This window comes from Microcebus murinus, chromosome 14, assembly GCF_040939455.1.
Source record: "Microcebus murinus isolate Inina chromosome 14, M.murinus_Inina_mat1.0, whole genome shotgun sequence".
Classification (NCBI taxonomy): Eukaryota; Metazoa; Chordata; class Mammalia; order Primates; family Cheirogaleidae; genus Microcebus; species Microcebus murinus.
This window is the reverse complement of record NC_134117.1, coordinates 43,578,287-43,603,100: the sequence shown is the minus strand read 5'-3', so window position 1 is coordinate 43,603,100 and position 24,814 is coordinate 43,578,287. Positions and strand designations below refer to the sequence as shown.

At 41.1% G+C, this 24,814-nt stretch overlaps 1 protein-coding gene across 3 annotated transcripts in view; it reads left to right on the top strand.

The window, feature by feature from the left end:
* The window catches only part of FAM13C (family with sequence similarity 13 member C), a 112,687-nt gene that overhangs the window by 25,518 nt on the left and 62,355 nt on the right, over positions 1-24,814 (top strand). For all 3 annotated transcript variants that reach the window (XM_012762822.3, XM_020280507.2, XM_020280506.2), the window contains one exon: positions 13,148-13,266. In XM_012762822.3, the coding sequence (XP_012618276.1) occupies positions 13,148-13,266 (119 nt within the window). The remainder of the gene's footprint in view (positions 1-13,147; positions 13,267-24,814) is intronic.

Below are 24,814 nucleotides of genomic sequence, written 5' to 3'. Positions count from 1 at the left end.
ACTGTTCCCCATTTTGCGAGAACAGTTAGGCTTGCCTTAAAATCCTCAATGGCTAGTTCAAGGGAATGGAAGGCAGAGATGTCCCTTGTTGATACAGGGACATGATGACAGCCCAGCGTTGAAAGCTGTGAAATGCCCTTGTCTAATGCCATGTTTTGTTCAGCATTTGGATGGAGTTCAGTGTTGTAGAAGAAAACCAAAAGCTGACAGATTTAAATTTGTTCAGAATTTCTATGAAAAAGTCTGGGTTGAATTTTACATGGCCATCATCTATGAAAAATTGTTAGGCATGCTAATAATGTAGACAGGAGAAGCACTTAAAACTCTAATACTGTCCAAGTCCTTACATGCCCTTATTTAAGAAACATATTTGATAAGTTATGCTAATGGATGGGAAAGCAGTCTGAAAAGTTTACATACTGCAAATGCAAGCTGCTGTTAGTGTTTGGCAGTTTCTTGTTTATTCAGTAAAACAGCTGTTCAAGGCCCTTCCTTTGGCCAAACTTTCGGAGCCTGATTCTAGTTACAGCAATGAGCGTGAGAGCAATGAGAAACTGAAATTTCAGTGGAAAAAAAAATTTTTTGTGGTTCTTACTTTCCAGGAATAATTCATCTGGCATTTACTCTAAGTGAGTCTCAATTTTTGGAGTTTTTATGTTGTGGAAATGTGTGTGTGTGTGTTTGTGTGTGTGTGTGTTTGTGTGTGTGTGTGTGTGTGTGTGTGTGTGTGTGTGTGTTAGGGGGGGTCATTATGTTTCCCAAATGCACATATGCCTGTTCCTTAGTGCCAGCCTCTGGTGCTCCATGAACCTGTTATGACTTACTGAATGAATAAACAAATATTTTCTAAGGTGCTGAAGCATTTTGAGAGAGTGGAAGAAATGCAAGACAAACATCCTCCTTGGGGTGCTTACATTTTAACTTGGGGGGCATATGCCAAGTGCACAGATTCTGCAGGTACTGCACAAGGCTGTATAGGATTAAACACCATCGGGGACAGGACTGCCGATATGGCCTCAGGGCCTCAGGCGAGATGGGATTTGAGGTAGACCACCCAGGATCCACGGGGTCTAAATAAGAAGGGAAGGGGGCAGACGTCCCTGGAAGGAGGAGACTGCACTTCGAGAGCACAGGGTGTGGATTGAGGGGTTTGAGACGGTCTCAGAGTGCAGAAGGGAGCTCTGCACAAGATATTTGACATCTTCTGGTGCTCTTAGGCTTATTGATTTGATCACCCATTATTACCGCAGAAGGCCGGACATGAGATCAAAGCTGCACTGACTTGGCAAAAGCCTAGGAATGTTCTAGGTTTTGACTGCTGCTGCTGTTGCTTCCTGAGTGATGGTCTGTTTTGCTTGCTACTGGAGTCCCACGGCTATCACTGTCCCTGGCACTGTGGAAAGTATTCAGTAAATATTCGAATAAGTAGCCAACAAAGAACCACAGAGTTTATTAATAAGTAGAATTGGAAACCCCCCCCCCCCCCGCCTGCTTGCCCATTGAGTGAGGAGCTTTGTCTGAGTTTGAGGATTCCCTGATTCTCCTTGTGCTTGATGTCAGTGGAGAAGCTTTGGTAGCTGGGATCATTTTCGTGTTGGTAATATTGGATATTTCTCCTGACTGCTTCGGGAATAAAAGAATAATTTGATTCTTGCTAAACTCAATCAAATAAACAAGGGAGCTTGCGAAATGAAACATTGAGGGAGATTTGGAAGCAAAGAATAACAGGCATAGTTTAATAATTTCAGAAAATAACATGGTAGAGATTCCATACCAACAGGCTGCCTGCCTTCTCAGCCAAAAGGGGAATAAAAGGTATCTTTTCTTGGGAGGGTAACGCTCTATTTTAATTAAGAGGTATTTAAGGGAGTTTAAACCTCAACTCAGAGGGAGGTGGTTTAAAATACACATATGTACTTAATTTATGTTAAAATCACAGACATTAAAGCTTGATGCGGTTGTGGTGGTGCATGCCTGTAGTCCCTGCTACTCAGGAGGCCGAGGCAGGAAGATCGCTTGAGCCTAGGAGTTCGAGTCTAGCCTGAGCAACTTAGCAAACACCTGTGTCTTAAAAAAAAAAAAAAATTAGATAAATTAGCATTTTCTATTCTTAAAATTATAGTATTTATAAAGTTGAAATAACTCCCTAGCTTCTGTAATTGGCCTGGGAGGCCATGTGGCTGAAAAGGGGGGACAGGCATGATGACAGGGCTCTTTTGTTTTCCTTTCACACCTCTGCACTGTGGACAGGACCAAGTTCCAGTGGGCAGGCTTCAGCTCGTGTTGCCACATTTATAGGGGCTGACTCACTGCGCCAGTTGTCCCATTTAGCCATGATTTTGATTCCTTGCTTTTAAAAATTGAATGTCTTTATTAAAATGTGACATAAATAGACTGTAAGGACCAGGGGCATCTATTTTAAAGATCATTATTTATGACATCTTAAGACAGAAGCCATATTGTTGAGTGCACCCTTACTAACATTTGTTTATTGCTTTACTCTGATTTTCCCTGTGGAGTTAAAATTCTTTAGCATTCCATTGAAATATGAAACAAGGAGGGTCAAGCCATGAGCTTCCTTCTTGAAGCTTCCATGACAACCCACTTTCTGCATTTTCTTCCCATCTCTCTTTCGTGTTCTAGGGCAGTCTCCTTTCCACCTGCCCATCTCTTACATTTTTTTTAAATTAAATATTCTTACTTTACAATATAAAAAGCAACACATACTCATTAAGCCATTCAAGCAATCGAGTAACTTATAAATTAACATGTCTCACATAAAAAATATGTACATAGTGACACACACACACATACACATTTGATCTACCCCTCTCCCTCTCCCCATGGGATCTTACTATGTATACATTATTTTGCAGCTTGATTTTTAATTTAAAAATATATCATCAGCCCCATAAAAATTGGCATTTCTCAGGGTTTGATTCCAGATTTTCTCTTCCCTCTCTGCACAGTCTTGATGGTGTCATCCCACTTGTGGTTTTAGTTACCATCATGCTCATTCCCAAATATATATTCCCAGCCTGGATCTGTGTCTCAGATACCAGCTCATCTATTTATCAGTGCCTACTTGGATGTCCCAGGGGCAGCTCACACCCAACACTCCCTGAACACTCTCTCTTCCTGTGTCCGTCTCAGGGAGCAGCAGTCACATCCATCCCATTTTCTTAGCTAGAGATTTGGCATCGCCTTCTGTCGTTCCTCGTCTTCATTCAACCACAGCCTGCCAATCCCCAGGCCTCTTGTTTCTACCTCTTTCATATTTTTTTAAGCTAATTGTTTTTTCTCCCATACTATCTACCACCTCTGTAATCCAAGTGACAGTCATCTCTTGCTTGGATGCTCTAAGTATCTAACTATCCTTCCTTCTTTGACTTCCCCTCTTCACCTTTTAATCCTTTTAATCCCCAACCCCTGGGCCACAGCCCATCAGTGGCTTGTTAGGACCTGGGCTGTGCATCATCACCTGAGCTTCATCTCTCCTCTGGCCTCACACCCGGTCCATGAAAAAATTGTCTTCCATGAAACTCAGGAACCTGGCTGCACAGCGGGAGGTGAGTGGTGGGCAGGCAAGCAAAGTTTCATCTGTATTTACAGCTGTTCCCCTTTGCTCACATCATGTCTGAGCTCTGCCTGTCCCCCACCCCCTGGTCAATGGAAAAATCGTCTTCCATGAAACTGGTCCTGGTGCCAAAAAGGTTGGGAACCGCTGTTTTAATCCATTTGCTACACGAGCCCAAGGTTTTCTTCTTCCAGTGCAAATCTAAATATGCCTCACTTATTATATGCAATGGCTTGCTGTTGCCTATACAATGAAGCCCAAACTCTTTAAGACGTATAGGTCTTCATACTTACGGGGTTTGTATGATCTGGCTTCTGCTTGTGCCTTGCCTGCCTCATTGGTCACCATGCCCACCTTTGACTCTACCCCAAACATAGTCACTCAGTCTGAGTTCCTTGAACATGCTGTGCTTTCACTTATACATGTTTGCTCTGGTACATTCGGTCTCCTCATCACTATGTTTCTTCCACTTGATACATCTTTATCCTTAAGGCCACTTCAGTGATACCTCTCCCAAGAACTGGGCTTGGAGTCATTCCTGTATGTCTCCAAAGCATCTCACACTTATCCTTATCCTACTGTAGCTGTGGTCATACTACACTGTAATTGCCTGTTTATGGTTTGTGCCACCCACCCCCCCACCAGCACCAGCACCACTGCCACTAAAAGACAGTGAGCTCCCTGAGGACAGGAACTAGAAAGAGCACAGAATGTATCACCTGATAGGAACGGACTGTTCGAATGGTGAATAAATGTGGTCAGAAACCCAGGAAGCCCTAAAGCCAGCTCCTAAATTGCAATAGGAGTTGCAATGGTTAAGTCTAGGAAGCTGCATTAGCCTTGAGGCATCAGACTGGTTAGAAGGTTAGTGTGAGTATGTTTCAGGGCTCTGCATGGCGGTTAGAGATACCAGCGCCATCAAGGAGTGAAGCAACGTGATCAGGAGCTACGTGCCTTTTGCTTTCCTTCATGCTTCGTCCTGTGTGGGGCCTTCTGTAGACTCAGTGGCATGTTGTCACTGGAGAGTTGGAGGTCTGTACAAGGCCTAATTCCTTCCTCAGTGGGCTGGAGCAGAGATTTGAGGATTCTCAGAGAGCAGTGGCTAGATTTCAGGTAGTCAGAACACCCAAGGGATCTAATCTCACCCATTGTCAGAACACCCAAGGGGTCTATTCTCACCTCTCATTGGAGCTGGTAAATCCTCCCCTCCCCTCAGCCCTGCTATCACAAGCTCCTTAAAGAGAAGACTAGTTTTTTCATGAATCAATCTCTCTCCCTTCAGAGTCCCTTGTATCCTTCATCCACGTGGTGTGGAGGAGAAAAAAAAAAAAGCAAACCCTACTGAAAACCCAAATGCCTCCTGACTCTCTTTTATACTCTTATTGTGTCCTCTTATTGATTTTACACTTGAATACCACCCACCCCAGCTGTTACATTTTGTTAGCTGTGACTGTGTTCACACTGACTTGCATGGGATATGTCTCAGTTCTATAGTAAACTCAGGTTGTTGAAATATATAGAGGGAAGAACTCTGAATTTGGGTTTAGGAGATTAAGGGGAGGATCTGGGTACTCAAGCTCGGAGTGTGGTCCTATATTCTATGCAGTTTTGAATTAAATATTGATTATAACTTATTGTCTCCTTTAATGCAAACAACTTGAAATAATGCAGTTCCCCACATTGATCAAGCACTGCATACTTTCAAAGTTGTTTGGGTCTATGGAATTGTAGGCTGTGTTTATTTTATTAAAATATTTCCACTTTAGCTGGTGAGCAGCTAAAGAGATATCCAGTATCTTCTGTCATGGGAATCATTTTAAAATACATAAATGTTAGTCAGACTTTGCAAGGTCTTCAGGAAGGCATCTCTTGCATAAAAGGCCATCTTTCTGGCCTGGGTAAGTCACCTGTCTTTTCTTCATTTTTCTCACTGGGAGAACCAAGAGATGAAAACCTACCTCCTCAGTTTTAAATGGGGAAATGTAGGTAAAAAGTGCCTAGTCTAGTACCTGATACAGAACTTAGTGAATGTTATCAGATTTGGAAAGTGGATAAGATAGACAACATAATTGAATGTCTATTTTTTACTAGAAATTCTTACAACAAAACAGTAAACTAAGTAATATCTCTATGTTACAGATTTTAGAAATAGGATAAGAGGAGATTCTACTTCATGGATTTGTGTGGATTGAAAAGCTATGCCTGCCTTCCTCCATGATTTATTTTATTTCTTTGCTGAAAGAATGACTAAGGGAGCCAGAAATGATTTTTAAAAATAGGTCTAAAGAAACTGTTTTCTAAGTGCCCTGTTTCTTTCTTTTTTCCCCCAGCATATTGTGGGGGTACAAATGTTAAGGTTATGGGAGAATATTTTTAAAAATGAACACACATTTTTGAAAGGATATTTAAATCAGTTCTTCCATCGCCTCCTTTGTCCCAATTATTACATAAATGTAATAATCTAATAGTTCTTTTAATCAGGGGGTAAAAGTCTTCAAAATCCCCCAATTATTCAAAAGAACTTTAAGTCACTTTCAGAGATATGTGCAAGTTTAAGGTAAGAGGAATGCTAGGGTGATATAGAATAGGATATATTTATAACACTTTCCCTTGTTCATCTTAATTATTGAATATATATGATTTTCCAATCTACAGAGATATCAAATATGTTAATAATGTCATAATTAGGGCTCTTGAGAGCACATGCTCTTATAAATACAAGGCTTATTAACAATGGAGTGATTATTTATAAAACCATTTAATTTAATAATTAAGCTGGCGGTGAAGAAAATAAAGTTTTATCACTTTGGAATAGAATGGACAAAGAAAAAACCTCAAGGGTAGAAACATGAAAAAATTTGGTGTTTTGTTTGATTACATCTTGGAAGGAAGATTTAGAGCATACATATATCTTTGAGGTTCAAAAGTACCGTTCTGTAGGGCCGGGCGCGGTGGCTCACGCCTGTAATCCTAGCTCTCTGGGAGGCCGAGGCGGGCGGATTGCTCGAGGTCGGGAGTTCGAAACCAGCCTGAGCAAGAGCGAGACCCCGTCTCTACTATAAATAGAAAGAAACTAATTGGCCAACTAATATATATAGAAAAAATTAGCCGGGCGTGGTGGCTCATGCCTGTAGTCCCAGCTACTCGGGAGGCTGAGACAGAAGGATCGCTTGAGCCCAGGAGTGTGAGGTTGCTGTGAGCTAGGCTGATGCCACGGCACTCACTCTAGCCTGGGCAACAAAGCAAGACTCTGTCTCAAAAAAAAAAAAAAAAGTACCGTTCTGATTTATCAAGCAAGAGTAGATGAGCAAGAACTGAGATTAGGATGGAAAATCCTTGTTTTTCATTTGGGCCATGATTTTGTACAAATTGGGCAATTTGTACAAAAGGGCCTAAAGCAATGACCATGCCATTGGATCAAAACTAGATTCTCCCAAGTTTTACAAGAGTCAGCTGAACTCACTAAAATCCCAAGGACAAAATATCATGTTTTAATATTCTAGCTTAGGGATCGCTAATTTTTTCTTACCTAAGCTGGGGTTTGAGCCTCTCAAGTTAATAGACATCTCTTCCCTTGTCATTTTGCACACTATTCTAGCCTCTGCCCATGGATCAGAAAATAACCCCAATGACATTTGTTTTATGGGCAGCTATGAAATATCTCAGAGTTTAGCCAATCTGATGTCCCTTGGATATGGCAACCAACAAATCACTCTACTGAGGCTGGACTTTGGGACGCATTGGGGATATCATAGAGGGTAAAGGAAATGGCTAAGAGCAGGAAAAAATGTAGGATGCTTTTTCTTCCAGGTACCCATCTGGGATACACCTGGCAGGTGGTAGGAAGACAAGCATAGGGCAGAGGATCTTGGCTTCTCCATCCCTTGTCCCCCTTGGTCAGCTTAGACCTGACTATTTGACAAACACATTAACACAGAAGTAAGAAGTTAGACTCTGCCCTCTTACACTCTATGTCAAACAGTAGATTTTAAAATTCTTTGGGGGCAGGGATGTCCTATTCACCTTTGTATAACCCTCTCAACTATCAAAATGCTTGGTATATAGTAGCAACTTTTCTTTTAGGTAACAATATATCTCAATTGTTTCAGAATAAACACGCTGCTATAATGTTGCATGATTAGCTCACCGTTGCACTCAATTTCACACAAAGATGGGATGAAGTTTAAGTGGGCAAAGGTAACCAAATGTGTTCTTTATTTCTTGTCCAGATGTTGTTACCTTTGGGGTAGGGGGTAGACATGGGAAGAAAGTATTAACTCTCAATCATCTATACGTACGTTATTACTCTTAGGACTTTCTTTGGCAGCCATGGTTAACCTTGACACTGGCCAGGCAGTGGAGTCCAACTGGAACACAGATGTGGGCTCACCAAGAGAGTGAGCCCTGGTCTTTCATGCGTCTGGCTAAATCTCTGTAATGGAAGCACATACATTTGACTGAATACTACTGTTGTCATTTTGTATCTTTTCCTTTGTATCTTTATGAATAAATGGCAGCACAATCCCTTTGAAAGCTACTGCTCTATTAATTCAATAAGATGATATACCTTGTCCTTCTGTTTTTTTCCTTTAAAGGAAAGCATGAAATTATTTTATTTATTTATTTATTTTTGGAGACAGAGTCTCACTTTGTTGCCCAGGCTAGAGTGAGTGCCGTGGTGTCAGCCTAGCTCACAGCAACCTCAATCTCCTGGGCTCAAGCAATCCTCCTGCCTCAGCCTCCCGAATAGCTGGGACTACAGGCATGCACTACCATGCCTGGCTAATTTTTTCTATATATATTAGTTGGCCAATTAATTTCTTTCTATTTATACTAGAGACAGGGTCTCGCTCTTGCTCAGGCTGGTTTTGAACTCCTGACCTCGAGCAATCCGTCCGCCTCGGCCTCCCAGAGTGCTAGGATTACAGGTGTGAGCCACCGCACTCGGCCTTGAAATTATTTTTTAATAATGGGGCAGCTAAGGATTGGGTTTTCCTCCTCTATTGCCTGTGAGGTGCTTGGGTCTTCCACATTAGACTCTTGGAGTTGCTCTCCTGGGTGTGCCGGGAGACAGAACTTCTTGGGTCATCAGGTGCCATGCTCTGCTGGGCATGCTCTGTAATTCCTCCGCGCCAACACACACATCTTTCAGGCTTTCCCCTTTCTCATTTCTGAATGTACCTTTAAATTGATGGGTGCATTTAATGTGGCATTATTTTTTTTTCCATAAAGGGCTATTATTTAATCAAAATGATGGTGGCTTTTATAATTAATGCTATCTTAGAATAGAGGAAAGGTAATGTGTTTTTGTTATCTATTGTTGCACAACAAATAACCACAAAACTTAAAATAGCAATAATCATAGATTACCTCTCATGGTTTCTGTGAGTCAGGAAGTCACTTGGGGCACAGTAGGGAGGTCTTGTCTGAGCCCCATGCTGCCTGGAACATCAGTTGTAAGACTTAAACCCTTGAATTTAGAATCGTTTGAAGTTCATTCTCATGTGAACTTTTCTGGGGCTATTTGCCCATATGGGGTCATTCCATGAAGAGATAATGTAGTGGGAGGGACTAAACTGAAAATCTTCACACTTTTTCTTATGAACGAAAGATTTTCCAAGCTCATAAGGATTTTTGGAAGGAAGAACAAATTCAGCTTTTTTTTTTTTTTTTTTTTTTTTTTTTTGAGGAAGGCTGGACTTGGGTTTCTGATCTGAGGAGGGTGAACATCAGAACTTTGGAGCAGGTTCTAACTTTTTGGCATTGGGAAGAGCAGCCTGTCTATTCTCAGGTATACATTTCACACCAGAGACTGCTCTGTTCGTCAGTATGCAGGATGGTTTATACCAAACTCCTTATTCATTCTTCCCCAACTCTCTGTATCATCTTGAGGTTTGAAATTCTTAGTGGGGGAAAAGAAACATAGAGGGTCGTACCACTTTTTTCTCCATTTAAATCAGAGACATGATCATCAGCTCCAAATACTCCTTTTCCACCCATTCCAGAGAAAATTTCTCCTCTTGCAGTGCTTTGAGATCTTGCAGTGCTTTGAGATCTCTGACTTGAGCAGATTAAGGGAGCATTTTCTCCAAAAACTGTCTTATTCATCTCTAAGATAAATCCTACATCTAAGGGAATCCAATGGCCAACAATGTGTGGTCTCCCTAACTCTTCTCAACCCTGAGAGCTCAAAGAATTAGATAACATATGATCTTTGAACAAAAAACAAAAAACAATACTACCATTTCCTAAAAGGGTAAAGTTTTAATAAAATGGAAATTTTTGGTTTAAGCTTTTCAGAGTTCAGAAGGGCCATTTCTTAAGGCCTGCAGCTATTGAGGTTTCCAAATATGATGTTTAAAAGAATATCAATATTAGTATGGAAATGTAAAACCAGCATTCTACCACAAAAATAGGCTTTCCTTTGCTGAACCCATTTGGGTTAAGTCTCCAAGGGTTTACTGAGCACTACGTTCAGCATATTGAGCTTTAAGGAAATTTTTATAAAAGAAATATCATCATCAATAGCTCCTATTTGCTGTGTGCCTCCGGCTGGCAGGCACTGGGAGAGTTTCTAATGACATCTTGTTTAAAAACCTTGCAAGGTTGGTGGTACCATCCCCATTTTACAGACAAGGAAACTGAGACCCAGATTATTTGTGTAATTTGCCAAGGTCGTACTTCTAGCAAGTAGCAAGCAGAGACATCTCACATAAAACCATTGGGTGAGGGAATTTGGCCAGTATTTGGGTAGCTGTAGGATTTTTCACAAGCAACTGCTGAGACTTGGGAATTAGTGCATACTAATGGAAGCTTTTCTTGTGGACTGTCTTCTTGCCTGAAGCTGGAGGCTTGGAGGAATGGAAGAAGGGATCTCTATAGGTCTAACTCATTCCTTTCCCATAGCTCTGCCCACCTCCCCACTTTACGCATCTGATATGAAGGCGTTCGTATAATTTTATTTTAGCGGCTGTAATGACTGCTTGGTAAATAGCCTCGTGAGGTCATTCTAGTGTTTTGGAAACATGACTTCCAAGACACCTGACACATTGGCACTTTTAGTGACTTCAGCCCGCATCCCTAAAAGAGGGGCTGGGGCTCTGTTGCCACCACAATACGCTGCACAGTGAGACCCAGATTCACTGCATCACTTGAATACTTTGCCTGTGTGATGGCAGCCATCTGCAGCTACCACTTTCCCATGGATTTCTTTTTCTTTTCTTTTTTTTTTTTTTATGAAGCATCATACAGGTTTTAATATCTAATAAGATAAATATCGATAGCTATAACCCACATAAATAAAAATGTGTTGCTATTTGGGGGTTCTCAATTTTTTTTAAGAGTAAAGGGTTCTGGAGGCCAAGAAGTGAGGAAAGCACTGCAGATTAGCCCCAGCTGGGATAGGTCCCTTTCTTACTGTGACCTCCTAAGAGGCCACTGTTACGGAACTTCAAGCACCTCTATAAATCCCTGGTTGAGCTCAGGTTTTCCGTCTTTCTAGCTCAGGAAGCTGGTTTTCAGTGGCCTAACAGTTAGCTTGTTTTTTCCTGGCATTGTGGGATTTCTATTTTTTTTAAATTTATGTTAACTTTTTCTCTTTCTTTCTTTTTTTTCCTTTTTTTTTTTTAGACAGGATCTCATTCTGTTGCTCGGATTAGAGTGTGGTGGCATCATCATAGCTCACTGCAACCTCTAACACCAGGGCTCAAGTGATCCTCCTGCCTCAGCCTCCTGAGTGGCTGAATGGCTGGGATTACAGGTGCACACTACCATGCCCTGCTCATTTTTCTATTTTTTATAGAGATCTGGTCTCAGTCTTCCTCAGGCTGGTCTCAAGCGTCTGTTCTCAAGTGGTCCTCCTGCCTTGGCCTATCAAAGTCCTAGCATTATGGGCATGAGCCATCACACCTGGCCTTATTTTTAATTTTATTTTTCTCATTTTTCCCTTTTTCTTAGTATTTTTTATTTTTCTCAATTATTTTCTCCTTTTTCTTTTTTTCTTGTTTTCTTTTTTCCTTCTCCCATTTTTTTCTTATTTATTCCTTTTTCTCATGTTTTATTTTGTTAGTATTTGAGTTTTTTGTTTATTTTTACTTTAGTTTGGCATTGTGCTTTAATCCCATTAAAAAGGTCAGTTTGTTGGGTGGTCTTCAGGCATTGTGCTTTAATCCCATTAAAAAGGTCAGTTTGTCGGGTGGTCTTCAGAAGTGATCTTCTTTTGAGGAAATCTAGACCAAGCTTCTCACCAGCTTTTCCCAGTTTTAAGCTGACCTTGGGACATCTTGCCTTCAAGCCCAGCACTAAATCCAGCGTGCTGCAGGGCCCATGGCCACCTCAGCTGAGGACACCCATATTGGTGAACACCAGCTCCTCTGCACCATCATCAAAGGTGACTTCGCCATGGTAACGGTGGCCCAGCACATCCTCACTGGGAAAAATGTAGCCATGAGGGTCATTGACAAGAGTCAATAGAATTCCTCCAGCTTCCAGAGACTATCAGTTCTGGAGGCTTGAAGTCCAAGATCAAGGTGCCAACAGGGTTCGGTTCTTCTAAGGCCTTGCTCCTTGCCTGCAGACAGCCAGCTTCTCACATGGCCTTTTCTCTGTGCCTGCCTCTCTCGTGGATTTCTGTTTTAGTATCTCATTGACCATGTAAAGAGGGGCTATTTTACTCTAAGGAAAATTTGCCATGTAGAGGTTTGGCATGGCTCAAAGATTATAGTAGGCCAATGGCTGGACATGTATGAATCTTTCATTTTTGGTGTCTGTGTGCCTTTGTGTTGAATCCAGATTGTTTTTAGCTTGGGTGTGTTTATGATATTCTCTAGAGAGTTTAGCACTCGGGAGGTTTTCTAAATTAATGAGTGGATTGCATCACGGATGACCGCTGTTGTGGTTTCTTTAGATGCGGTGTATGTAGCCAGTGGCTACAGGGTGTTGGTGGGGAGGAGTCAGGGGGTGAGAGATATGAAGCACACTTAAAGCTTGGAACTTATAAAAACAATTTGTTCTTTAGTTTTCACATTAACTTAAAAGTTTTTTTCTTATTATAGAAATGTCTGTTTATTGTAGGAAATTTATAAAGCATATCTGAGCCCCCAAAAGAAACAAAAATGATCTCAAGGTTGTTAGTCACTGTTAAGATTTTGGTTTACCTTATCCCTGTGTGTGTGTGTGTGTGAATGTTCATACTTATGTTTGTTTTTGCAATAATGAGCCTATGCTATAAATATTGTTCCATGAATTGTATTTTCAGATGTATCTATTCATTAAATATTCTTCTATAGCATCATTTTTGATGTCCATAAAGTTCTCATTGTATGGTTATATCATAGCTTTTGGGTGTTAGATTTATTACTATTTTTTCTTTACTCGGTAATCTTGCAGTGACTGATAGAAAGAGGCTTTTTAAATTTCAGGCCACTGCATGGGCTCTCTTCCTATACTGCAGTCAGTAGAGTGCGTTAGGTATTGCTGCTCCCCTGCCCCGATACCCGCCTCCCAGCCAAGGAATGCTGAGGAACTGATCGCTGCCGACAGCTCACGGACTTTTGCTGTTTCTTCTTGCAGGAGACAGAGCACGTGGTGCCCAGCCAGTCAGAGTATCAGGGGAAGGCAGGAGCGCCAGCTCAGGAGAGTCCACAAAACAATACCTTCAGGTGCCAAGAAACAGTGCGACTTCAACCAAGGTGGGCCTTTTGTGTGTCAGAAGCTGCACTGTGCCTGGGGCTCCTTTCCCAGAAATGCTCACTTGTGTGCAAGAGTCAAGGCTTTCTGACTTTCGTTGGCATTCCTTACAGTCAGAGAAACTGCCTAGAGGGGCCTAGAAGGAGAACCCCAGAGTGAGTTTAAGCGACATGTAAATGACCTACTTTCTCTGTCTCCTATTTGAAGATAATCCACCTTAAGGCTCAAAAAGGGATGGAGATGGGTCCTGCCCTTGGAAAGAAATGCTAATTTCATTCATTCTGTCCCCTTTAGTCCATGCTAAAGGGGACTAGGTTTTCCTCTGTGATCATGATGACCATGTAGGCACCATGCCAACTACTTTTACATGTTTTCTCATTTGGCCTTCTCCACTTCCTCATAAAGCTAAGTACTCATAGTCCCAATTTATGGAGGAGTCTGACTCTGATAGACGTTAAGACACTTGCAAGTGAAAAAGGCTGAGCCAGAATTTGAACCTATTAATACAAATGTCTGATTACAGCATGGCAGGTGTGGATTCTGTGCTGACCCAAGTGTGGTCATGTTGTCCAGGTGAGACCTCAGCCCTAAAGTAGCCCCACAGGTGGCCTCTGTACCCTAGTACACTGCCAGAGACTGCCCTGGAGCCAGGGCAAGGATGTGGTTTAGAAAGCTGCCTGCAGAAAAGTTGGCATGACATTCGGACAGGAGCCCGACATTGCAGCTGTCTATGGAAAGTCTCTTCTGGAAATAAACAGAAGAAAGAATTCAGCCGCTAGTTGTGTCAGCTGTCTTTGTAGGATCTTGTGTACGGTGTAATCATAGCCCTTTCTCAGTGGGAAGGGGGGCTGTGCTTCCGAGCATGACCTTTAGAATTTTTTTCTAAGGCATCACAGTCTAAATGAATCAACAGCTACAGAGAAGACTGGCCGTGCTATGTAATTGTGCATTAAAATATCCACTATACTAAGTTTAGAATCATGGAACCCCAAAGGTAAGGTGAATCACTATCCAAGTGGACTTATGGGCACATTTAATAACCCTCCTCACAAGTTGCCATCTCTTATCTGTTTATTTTTACTTGACAGATAATACCTGTTGGACTCAACCTTGTCATTTTTCCACTGATCAGGATGTTTTCCTTTTTATTTGAGGCCTTGTTATAATAAAGCTGTTTTGGGCTAGCTAGAATCCACTTAGGCAATGATCCACCAGCCTGATGACTACCTCTCTTAGCAAGAATAAGGTCTATTATATTCCCGTGCATATTTCAAAATAGTGTAAAGGCAAAGCAAAATAAACAAAACTCACACTTAAGTTATTCATGCTTATGTATGGAATATATAGTTTTCCTTTGGGTGTGGATATTTGACAAAGGCCAATTAGGAAAAATGGTATTAGCAGTTAACCTTCTCAAAGATGCTTGATGTTCGGTAAACTTAAAAGCATTTTGTATCCCACCTACAGTGGGAAGGCTAACTGGTAGTTTTACTGTTGTAAGAGGGCAATGCAGAAATTCAATAGGATTTTGTGGTGGGAATGCTTTACATATGACTAGTTGAGAGCTAACAGTATTGCATGGGACTAGGCTTACTAGGGAACATATAGAGTAGCAATTCTTATATTGGGGATGAGCAGGGGAGTTATAATTTATTTATATTCTTAGAGATCTATGGCACCCTGCCTCAGAAAGAGATGCACACATACACACAAGTTTGTGTAAAAGTTTAGGAGGTTCCCAGACCTCTTCTGTGTGCCAGGAAAAGAAAATACATGGTCCCTGGGCAGTCTTCCTCCTTAAGTCAGGATTGTCTTCCAGTCCCTGGTTGATTGTCTCCTTCTCCTTGTAAAAGTAGATCTGGTCTCTCTTCCTCTACCCCTTAGCAACCTCCATAGGATCCCAAGTACCTTCTTGTCCTTTTCTGCTTTTCCCACTCAGCCTCCATGCCACACTTTCAAAGAACCTAGGTTTCTGAGCTAGCAGCCTTCCAGAATGTTCTGTGCAACGGTGTCAGCAATGGCAGGATCTGGTGCTAAGTCACAGATCAGAAGTGCTGTTAGGCCAGTTATGTCTAGCGCTGTTAGATTGCTATTTGGATTGGGCAGGTAACCTTTAAACTACAGTTATTTATCACAACCATCGTGGCGTCACCCAGGGACATTCTAAAGGAACTTAAAAAAAAAATCCATCTCAAAATATTATAGGGATTGTGAAATGTGATGAACTGGCGAAATGAGATCTGAGGCTAAAAACAACTTTGAATCAGGTAGCTCACATTCCTGATGATAACATTCCTCTTCTGTTTTAAGCCAGCATCTGGCCAGGTCTGGGCATATTTTGCTGAACAGGATCTTGATAGAAATGTGATACTGTAACAGGACACACCAGACCTAGGTTTGGCTTGGAGTGAGGGAAGAAGCCAGGCTAAACCTCAGCAGGTGTAAAATGCCGCCTTCTTGGGGGTGGGAGAGGGGAGAAAGTTATTAACATAATGCACACTATAAAAAAAGGAAGAAAGATCTTTCTGTAGCCAGATGCCACCACGGGTCACACATCGTTTCGGTGACACTTAGAGGAGCAGTGTTCAGAGAATGAACCCATCTTTGTAGAAGTGAAATTTTGAAGCTGATTGAGGTCATGAGGTGGGCATTGATCTTTCCATGCATGCCAAATAGTTTCATACTGATAGCTCTGACAGCTCTCATGTTGTATCTTGGGCTCTTTCTAGCACAAGGAGCCTTTTTCTGTCTGTACATAAGCTTCGGGAAGGTCCGTGAATGTTTTTGCCAGAGTTTGAGTGTGTATATACTCTGCTGGTTTTTTATTGCTACTGTAACAAATGACCCCAAAATTGTGGCTTAAAACAACACAAGTTTATTATCTTATAGTTCTCTATGATAGAATTTCAACATGGGTCTCACTGGGCCAAAAGAAGGCTGTCAGCAGGATTGCATTCCTTTCTGGGGATGAAATCAGTGGGGAAGAATCAGCCCATTTCCTTACCTTTTCCAGTTTCCAGGGGCTGCCCACATTCCATGGTTCATGGTCCCACTTTCTGATCGTGGGTGGGACAGATTTTCTGATCTTAGATATTCACGTGATTAGATAGGGCTCACTCATAAAATCTGCCTGTCTCAGGGTCCTTAAGTTAATCAAATCTGCACGGTCCCCTTTATGTAAGATGACGTGGCAGGGGAGGAACATGGAGGAGGACATGGACATCTTTGGGGGACCATTATTGTCTACCTCACGTACGTTTATTTTTCTAGGGAAAATCTCTAAAGCATTTATCAGAATTTCATATAGAGCACATGACCCCAGCAAAGGGTTAGAACCCCTGTCCTAATGTCTTCGTACCTCCAACTCTGCCTGCTCTTCCGAATTCCCTCTGCAGAGTCAACCTCAGATATAGTTTTGGCTGCCTCCATCTTTTCGCATTGCTTCCCTCCTCCCATTGGCCATGTTGCCCCATCACTATATTATATTCCTGGCAGTACAGTGCCCCACATAAGAGCCCTCAAATTTGGTGTCCTACAGGTGTATCTTGTGTGGAGACATACTTGGCTCACATAACATTAAAATATTTTAAATCAATATTCAAAATTCAGGAGTTTTTACATATTTTTTGGATTTATCTTTGGAAGAACCTGAAGAAGAGATAACCCAGGGCCTACATTCCTATAAAGCAACAATTAACTGGAGCTGAGGAGCAGCTCTTCATTTTTGCATAATTCCAACCCACCTCTCCCCATTTATTTATGTTCTTTGCCCAGCTTCTATAGGTGCTTGATTTGTAATGCCTGCTTCAATCCTTTTCTTCCTGGCAACTGCTCTTCCTGGGGACTCTGTAGCTGCCTGGAGCTCATTCCTCCTGGATGGAAATGTCTTATCATATGGTGATGGCTGATGATGACTTAATGCCATCTTTTCCCAGATGACATGTTTGCATTTTAACATGGACCTTCCACGCATTTGAGTGGAAGTGCTGGGTGTTATACTTCTCTGGCATGCTCTTCAATATCTGGTGTTTTCAAAACATGTAAAAATTACAGAACTGCATTTAGTTAAAGCTGGAAGAAGCCTTAGTGATCATTTAATGAAAATCTCTCATTTTCTAGTTTGACACCTAGTGAGGCTGTGATTTGCTTAAGTTCTCACTCCCCTTGGTAAAAGAACCAAGACAAGCACCATCACTTTGTATAGAGCAGCCATTTGATGAATATGCATCAGTTTGACTCATTTTTGTAGCTAAAGCCAGTGCCAATCCTGTAAACCCTCAGATGTGACAAAGGGAAATTTATCAATGTAAGAGAATACTAATGAAGTCGGAGATTTCTTCCTCAGCTAAGTAAATTTACTTTTGAGAATGATTAACTCACTTATATTTAAAATATTATATTAAAATTTATGACAACATTAAACCTTTAATGTTGTTAAAGAACTTGTCTGTATAAACAGGAGCTATTCTATAGCATTGTCTTAACTATCAATTAGGTTGGCAATTACATTGTGAGTTCCAGTTCATTGGCTCTTCATCTACAAGTCCCCTGTTAGAGAGGCAATCCACGATCCTTAGCAAGGATAAGGGCCCTTGATAGTTTTTACTATTTTTGTGACATTCCAGATGAAAGAAAAAGCTGGGGGGGGGGGTTTGTGCTTTATAGAAAGAGGAAGTTTTGTTGGCAGCAACTTTTCCATGGGGGATAAATCCTTTCATCTTTTGTTTTTGAGTTAGACAACATGTGTGTTTTAATAGCTAATTGTTTCTTATTGAAATGTTTTTCCTGAAGTAAGCAGAGTCTTAGTTCTGCTAAAAAGAGAAAGAATGAACAAGAGAATGAGCACCCAAAGATCTTTAATAATACAAAAGAATGATCCCCACCCCACCCCTTTTGCTGGACTGTGCCAGAGCAAGAGTTCTATGTGTTTCCAGCATGTTCTTCTTCCTCCTCATTAGTGTTCTCCTAGGTTTTGTTTGGTCTTGTTTTTTTTTACGAGAGGAGTGTGGATAAGGTAGAGAGAAAATAAATAGCTTGTCTTCACAATGTTTTGGGACTCTCTGGTGTACAGTGGATAATGAGTGGGTTCCAACATGGCTCACTTTGAGCATATTGCTTAGGGGGAGCCAGACACTGGGGGCTCCTCCTCTCCTTAGCTATTCCCTCCCGCTGCCTCTCCCCATGGGCACAGAAACAACCTGGTAGAATGCAAAGAATATTCAAATTAAGAAATGTAGGGTTATATCCATCAAGCAACCTTGGTCACTTCACTAAAATTCCTGAGTCCTGTCCTCTAACGTAAGGAGTTTGGGTTAGATGATTTCTAAGGCTCCTTCTGACTCTAACATTGAAAATGCTCAACACTCTAGATATTTAAAGGATTAGACATGGAAAGACTTTAGCTTAAGAATACAAGCTCTTGCAGATAAAAATAATTCCCCCACCCTGCTTTAGAGCACAAAAATCCCACACCAAATCCTTAAACTGCTGATTGAAAAAGAGCCCACACTTGATTATTTTGGCAATGAAACTCTGAATCTGAAATGCCTACTTTTTTTTTTTTTTTTTTTAAGAAGTCTGCCCTTGGTCATTCGATAAATTGTTAGCGCTTTTCACCAAACAATTAGGTATAAGGATAAAAAGAAAACTCAGAGACATTCTCTCATTAAAAATACTACTACTACCACTACTACTAATAATAAAATAAATGAAACACTATAAAAATACAGAAAATCCCAAGGACATAATGTATTGTAATCTTACCACCCAGATATTACTACTGTTACCCATTTTAGTGTATATTCTTATGTTGTTGCTATTATTTTAATGTTGGCATAAAAAAAGAATTGTGTATGATAGGGGCTTCTTGATGCATGGGGATTTGAATCTGCTAGAAGCACCATTTTAAGCAGGCGTTAGAGTAGAAAGCTAGATAAGAATGCATTATGACTATGCAATATTTATATATAATAATGTGCTTATTCAACATAGGATCAGTAAGCTGAGTAATAGAGAAGTAGTTTGATTATCACAAGTCTGGAGAGTTCATTTATGGCTAAAGTAAATGAATGTAATTTTGTATAACCAACATTCTAATATACAATAAGAAACATGTTTTTCAAGCTTTGGTGTCATTATAGACCTTTGTTAGAAACGATATTACTAGAAGACCAAATGGAAAACTTTGTCCTTAACATCTGAACATCTTGGAAAGCTTCTTGGGTCAACATGGAATAGATTTAAGAGAGATATTTCAATAATGATTAAAGGAGCAGAAAATGTATAATCTTAAACCTGATTTAGAACTTTGACCAGCTGGTTAAGTATTCAGTGTTCCTGAAGCCACTAGCATGAGGCTATTTAACTTACTCTTCATCTTCCCAATGAGGCAATAGCTATTTTCCCATACTTCTGTTATAATATTAATAATTGTCAACAAGCTAATTCTTTCTCAAGATTTACATTAAATACTACACCCCCCCACACACATATGTTATATATAGTGACACACAGCTGCCTCCTATCTCCTCTATGTATTTTTTTTATTTTATCTTTAACCAATGCTGGATTAAAACATTTCATGGGAAAAAATACATTGCTTTATGTTACATTGTATTATACATTGCTATACATTATATTACCTTAGATACCTGTGATTATATTACATTGCCAAGTAAACTTGTTTGTCCCACTTCATATTATAACTTTCCCATATTATAAAATATGCTATGTCATATTTAATGGTTGTAAATACAGTCATGTGCCTCATAATGATGTTCTGATCCATGACAGATAGCATATACAATGGTGGTCCTGTAAGATTATAGTACCATATTTTTTATTATACCTTTTCTATGGTTAGATATGTGTAGATATACAAACAACACTGTGTTACAGTTGCCTACAGTTGTCAGTACAGTGACGTGCTGTACAGGTTTGTAGCCCAGGAGCAACAGGCTGCACTATATTGCCCGCGTGTGTGGAAGACCATACCATCTAGGTTTGTGTAAGTAGACTCTATGATGTTCACATAACGACGAGATTGCCTAACCAAGTATTTCTCAGAACATATCTCATTGTTAAGCAATGCATGACTGTATTTCATTCCGTGGTTATACCATCATTTACTTAACTAATTCCAAAGTACTTGATATTGTGGCTACTTCCAGGATTTATATTTACAGATATTTCTGTAGGAAACATCTTTTTAAAAATATCTTTATGTACATCCCTTATAGTTTCCTTGGTTTGTGCTTAAGGGTCAAGGGCGTAGGATTTGAAATGGTTAATAACTGAAATGAGACTTAGGTTGCAAATGTTTCAGTTATCTGATCATGGAAGAATATAGGAATATAATGAACAATTGATAATTTTGAAAGTACTAAGTAGAAAGTCATGAGGTTGGATTTCTGTATGTGTTGGAATCATAGGATGGAGGCTCTGGGTAGAATGTTTGAGACAATACAGTCCTATCCCTCCCCTTTACTTATGTATTCACTAGATGTTTCTGTTTCGTCCACTAGTCCTCACAGTTTTCTAGTTCAGTTTGTGCAAAGGGCAAAGTGCTTCTGGCTCTCATGTACTCAGAGGACATTTGAAAGTCTTACAGGGGGTGGAACAATTGTTTGTTGTGTGGGACTGGCTGCCCCACTGCCCTGTCAGTGTGTGGCATCTTTGCCTCTAGCCCACAGAATGCCAGCAGGCATCTCCAGCTTCCATGACAATCATAAATAGCCCCTAAATTTTCCAAATATCCCCTTGGGGGCATGCAACCACCCTGTTAGAAAACACCAAATTTCATGATGGATACCTTATTTAAAACCACTATTTTACCTTATTTAAAACACTATTTGTGTTTTTATTAATATGGACACATGTTCATTATCCATAAGCGGAATAAAAGTAATTACTTAACAGTATTGCAATGTGTTCCTATTTTTGCTTAATATATTATTATGTGTAGAAACGTATACTGGAAAGATATACATCAGTATTTTATTGGTGGTGATTTGAGGGTGGGATGATTGCGGGGGATTTAAAAAATATTCTTTGTGCTTTTGCTTTCCAAGTTTTGCCCCATTAAACCTCTATTAAGTCTATAATTGGGGAAAGTGATAATTTTATAAATGCAAGACAAGTAATAGTACATACTGCTTCTCTAGCTTTATTTATTTATTTATTAACTGTTATATCTTACTTTGGGGCAGACAGGAATGTTAGGGAGAGTTGATTTATTTTATATTTTGGTTAACTAGGAGAAACTTAAAATGAATTTTCAGTGGTACCTGTGGCCTTTATGGTTTGGGACAGTTGGGATCAGGAAGCAAATATTAAAGATGACTTTTATAGGTTCAGATGATGTTTAAAACCAGAATTTGTGTCCTAGCTACCTGTGGCCTTGAATGTTTTTGTTGCTAAAAGCAGAAGAAAGTCTCTCCTCACACCCTTGAACAGCCTCCAGCCTCTCAGGGGTCCAGTAGCACAGAGTTCTTACCAAGAGCACCCCTAGGACCCTGTAGATGCCAGGGTCAAAAGAAGTGCCAAGGCCAGTTGAGTTGAGGTCCAACAGGAGGAAGATTGAGTAGGGGTGAAGTAGGAACAAGCCAGGTGTCAGAGGCTTCTTAGACAATGCCTTAAATTTAGCACCAATATAGGAAAACAATTTAGGCCACACCCAACCTACTGAATAAATCCAAGCACACATAATAGAGCCCTTGGGAAGGGCCTAGGAATTGTATCCTAGATACTGCGGGTGTGAAGAAGGAGAGCCTTGGCAGTAAGCAGACCTGAATGCTAATTCCAGCTTTGCTACTTCCTTGGACAAATTTCCCAACTTCTCTGGGCTTTAATTTCTTCAGATGCACGTGTATAATGGAAATTAAAATACCTACTTCTCAGAGCTACTGTTGTGAGGATTAAATGAGACAGTACACGTCCAGCCTCTCTCAGGGTCTGGCCAGCGACAGGTGATCAGTAATGTTGCTCTTCCGTGGGAGCCTGGTTTCCCTGCTCCGTGCAGGTCACCACCTAGCTCCACAGTACTGATCTGGGGCCTGCCCACACATCCCCCTTGCCTCTAATGTTCTCTCCCTTTCCCCTCCATTTATCTAAATTTCAATTCTATCTCAGAGCCCAGCTCACTCCCAGCTCTTCCTGCACTTTCTCTTTTCCCAGCAGCCCACATTGATCTCTGCAGTTACAACTTGTTCAGCTTAATTAGGTACATGGTTAATCTCAGGAGTTCTTTGGTTTATCTCTTCCAATAAGATATATGCCTATTTTCTTATAATTCTTTTGAATGTGCACAATTTTTAGCATAATGCTGAACTCATAGGTTCAGTAGTTTAGTAAAGTTCCTGCTTACTGATTCTTAGGTAGGCAGTCCCATGGAATTCTGGGTTTCCATCCATACTCTCATGCCTCTCTTGGCCATATTTCATTATGGTGCTTTATATAACAGGTCTTTCACAAGCTCTAGTTTGTTTGTTTTTATGCACACTGGCTGCACTTGCCATATTTCCATATCCATCCCTCGCAGAATCCAGACTGCCTTCATAGACCTGCTTTTCTACACGTCTTTAAGTTAGGCCTTATCTTCTTTCTATTTGAATCAAAAACTACACATACCTTGGACCAGTTGGTTTCCTGAATTGCAAGTTGAGATTCCAGTGATTTGGACTCTTTTTGCTAAGTTTGGGCATGTGATTAAGATTTCAAAGAGGAAGGTGGTTACGAATAATGGTCGTTGAAAAGTAGGAATCAAGATAGTTGTCCTTTACAGTGTATAGTTCCTTCCAAGCTTGCTGATCTTGCTTGTGTGCAGTGCAGGAGACCTAGGCAATTGCATGCTGAATGGTCATTTCTTGGTAATGGTAGTATTTGTAAAAAGAAAGATATTTGGTGTTCTTTTTCAAACAATGGAAACTGATTCTGTTTGACTCAGGCAAGGAAGGGGGTCTAATAAAAGGTTATGGGTTTAGCTTACAAAATTGAGCTAAGGGCAAATAGTAAGGACCTGGAAAGGGCAAGAACCAAGCCTGGTTTGTGAATTTCTAGAATCTCCATGACAAGAGCTTATCTACTTGGAGTGCCACCGTTGCATGATCCATTGCTAATAGCCTTCCATTCCTCCCCAAGTTACAACTTCCATGGAAAAGAAACTAACTGGCCTACCTCAGGCCATATGTTCACATTTGCATGTGGAATAGTGGAGGGCTAGTTCCCCAAAGGAAAGGGAGGTTGGTATCAGAAGAAGTGCATTGAAGATGAAAAGGGCTGGGCAGATGAAATCAGTGTAGTGTTGGGTGACTTAGAGGCATGGGAAGAACCTAGAACTGATAGAAGAAGAGAATTAAGAGCCAGTTTTAAGGGAACTGCAAAAAAGGGTCTGGTGTGCCTGGCCAAACTTGAGTGAGTCAAAGGCAGGGAGAGACGAGGGCTCCTCTAACTTGGCTTCCCAATCCTTCACTCACCCTTGCCCCTCAGACCGACACTGAGCCAGGTGCTACTCATCTTGTGCCACGTCCACATCAGCAAGGACGAGCCAGGCTGGAGCGCAGTGAACTGCAGAAAGAATGTGTGAGATGATGTCAGAGAGGTTGTTGGTGGCCACAGGGCCTGGGAGCCACAGTGTTGATTTTAGACTTTGTCTAAGTCTAGAGAAAAATCATTAGAGGTTATAAACAAGAGCGACACGCTCAGATTTACATCTTAAAAAGACCACTCTGAGTACTGAATGCTGTACTCAGGGGGACACCGTGGAAACTAATATATCATCCGTGTGGGAAGTGCTGGTGACAATGGAGATGGAGGGATGATGACAGGTGAAGGATGGAGACTCATGACTCTTTCCTTTTGGGAGAGAGAGAAAATCTTTAATAGAGAAGGGGTAGCATTTAGGCTTAGTTAATATTAATGCCTACACAGATCCCCCGTGCCTTAAAGTTCTTTTGTTCCTAAAGCCATGCTGATTGATGCTCTAAAAGTTAAAGTGTTAGATGTCCAAGTATCAGTTGTAATACCACAGGGCCCAGGACAATAAGTAGTTATAACTATTCATGAACTATTTACCTGTCTTTCAAATTGCCCCCATCGCTCGTCATTCCCCGTGCCCTTTGCTGCTTCTGAAGGTCCTGATCCAAATCTTTATTCCTGTGATTAGTTTTTGTTTCTCTTTCCCCCACTGTAAGCTCCAGGAAGACAGGGCTTGTGTCTACTCCATCGCCACTTTCTCACTTTATGTTTTCCTGAAGGCAGAGCCTGGTAGGAGGAATCGAGTGCAGGGAGATGGTCTTGGGAAAGAGGAAATGGAGGAGGAGGAAGAGCCCACAACAGGTGCATAGCCTGGTAGGTCGCCACTTTGAGGAACCGTGTAGATAGTGCCTGAGACCTGTCCTTCTGAAAATTGGGGGGCTGCCGAGTTTATCCACACACTCCCCCCTCTGCTGGCTGCAGGCTGCCCCCAGGAGAGGTCACTCCGCCACACATCCAGGCTGAGCTCCGCCTGGCAAAAACCTCGAGGCAGAAGAGTGAGGAGACTTGGCAGGTGCT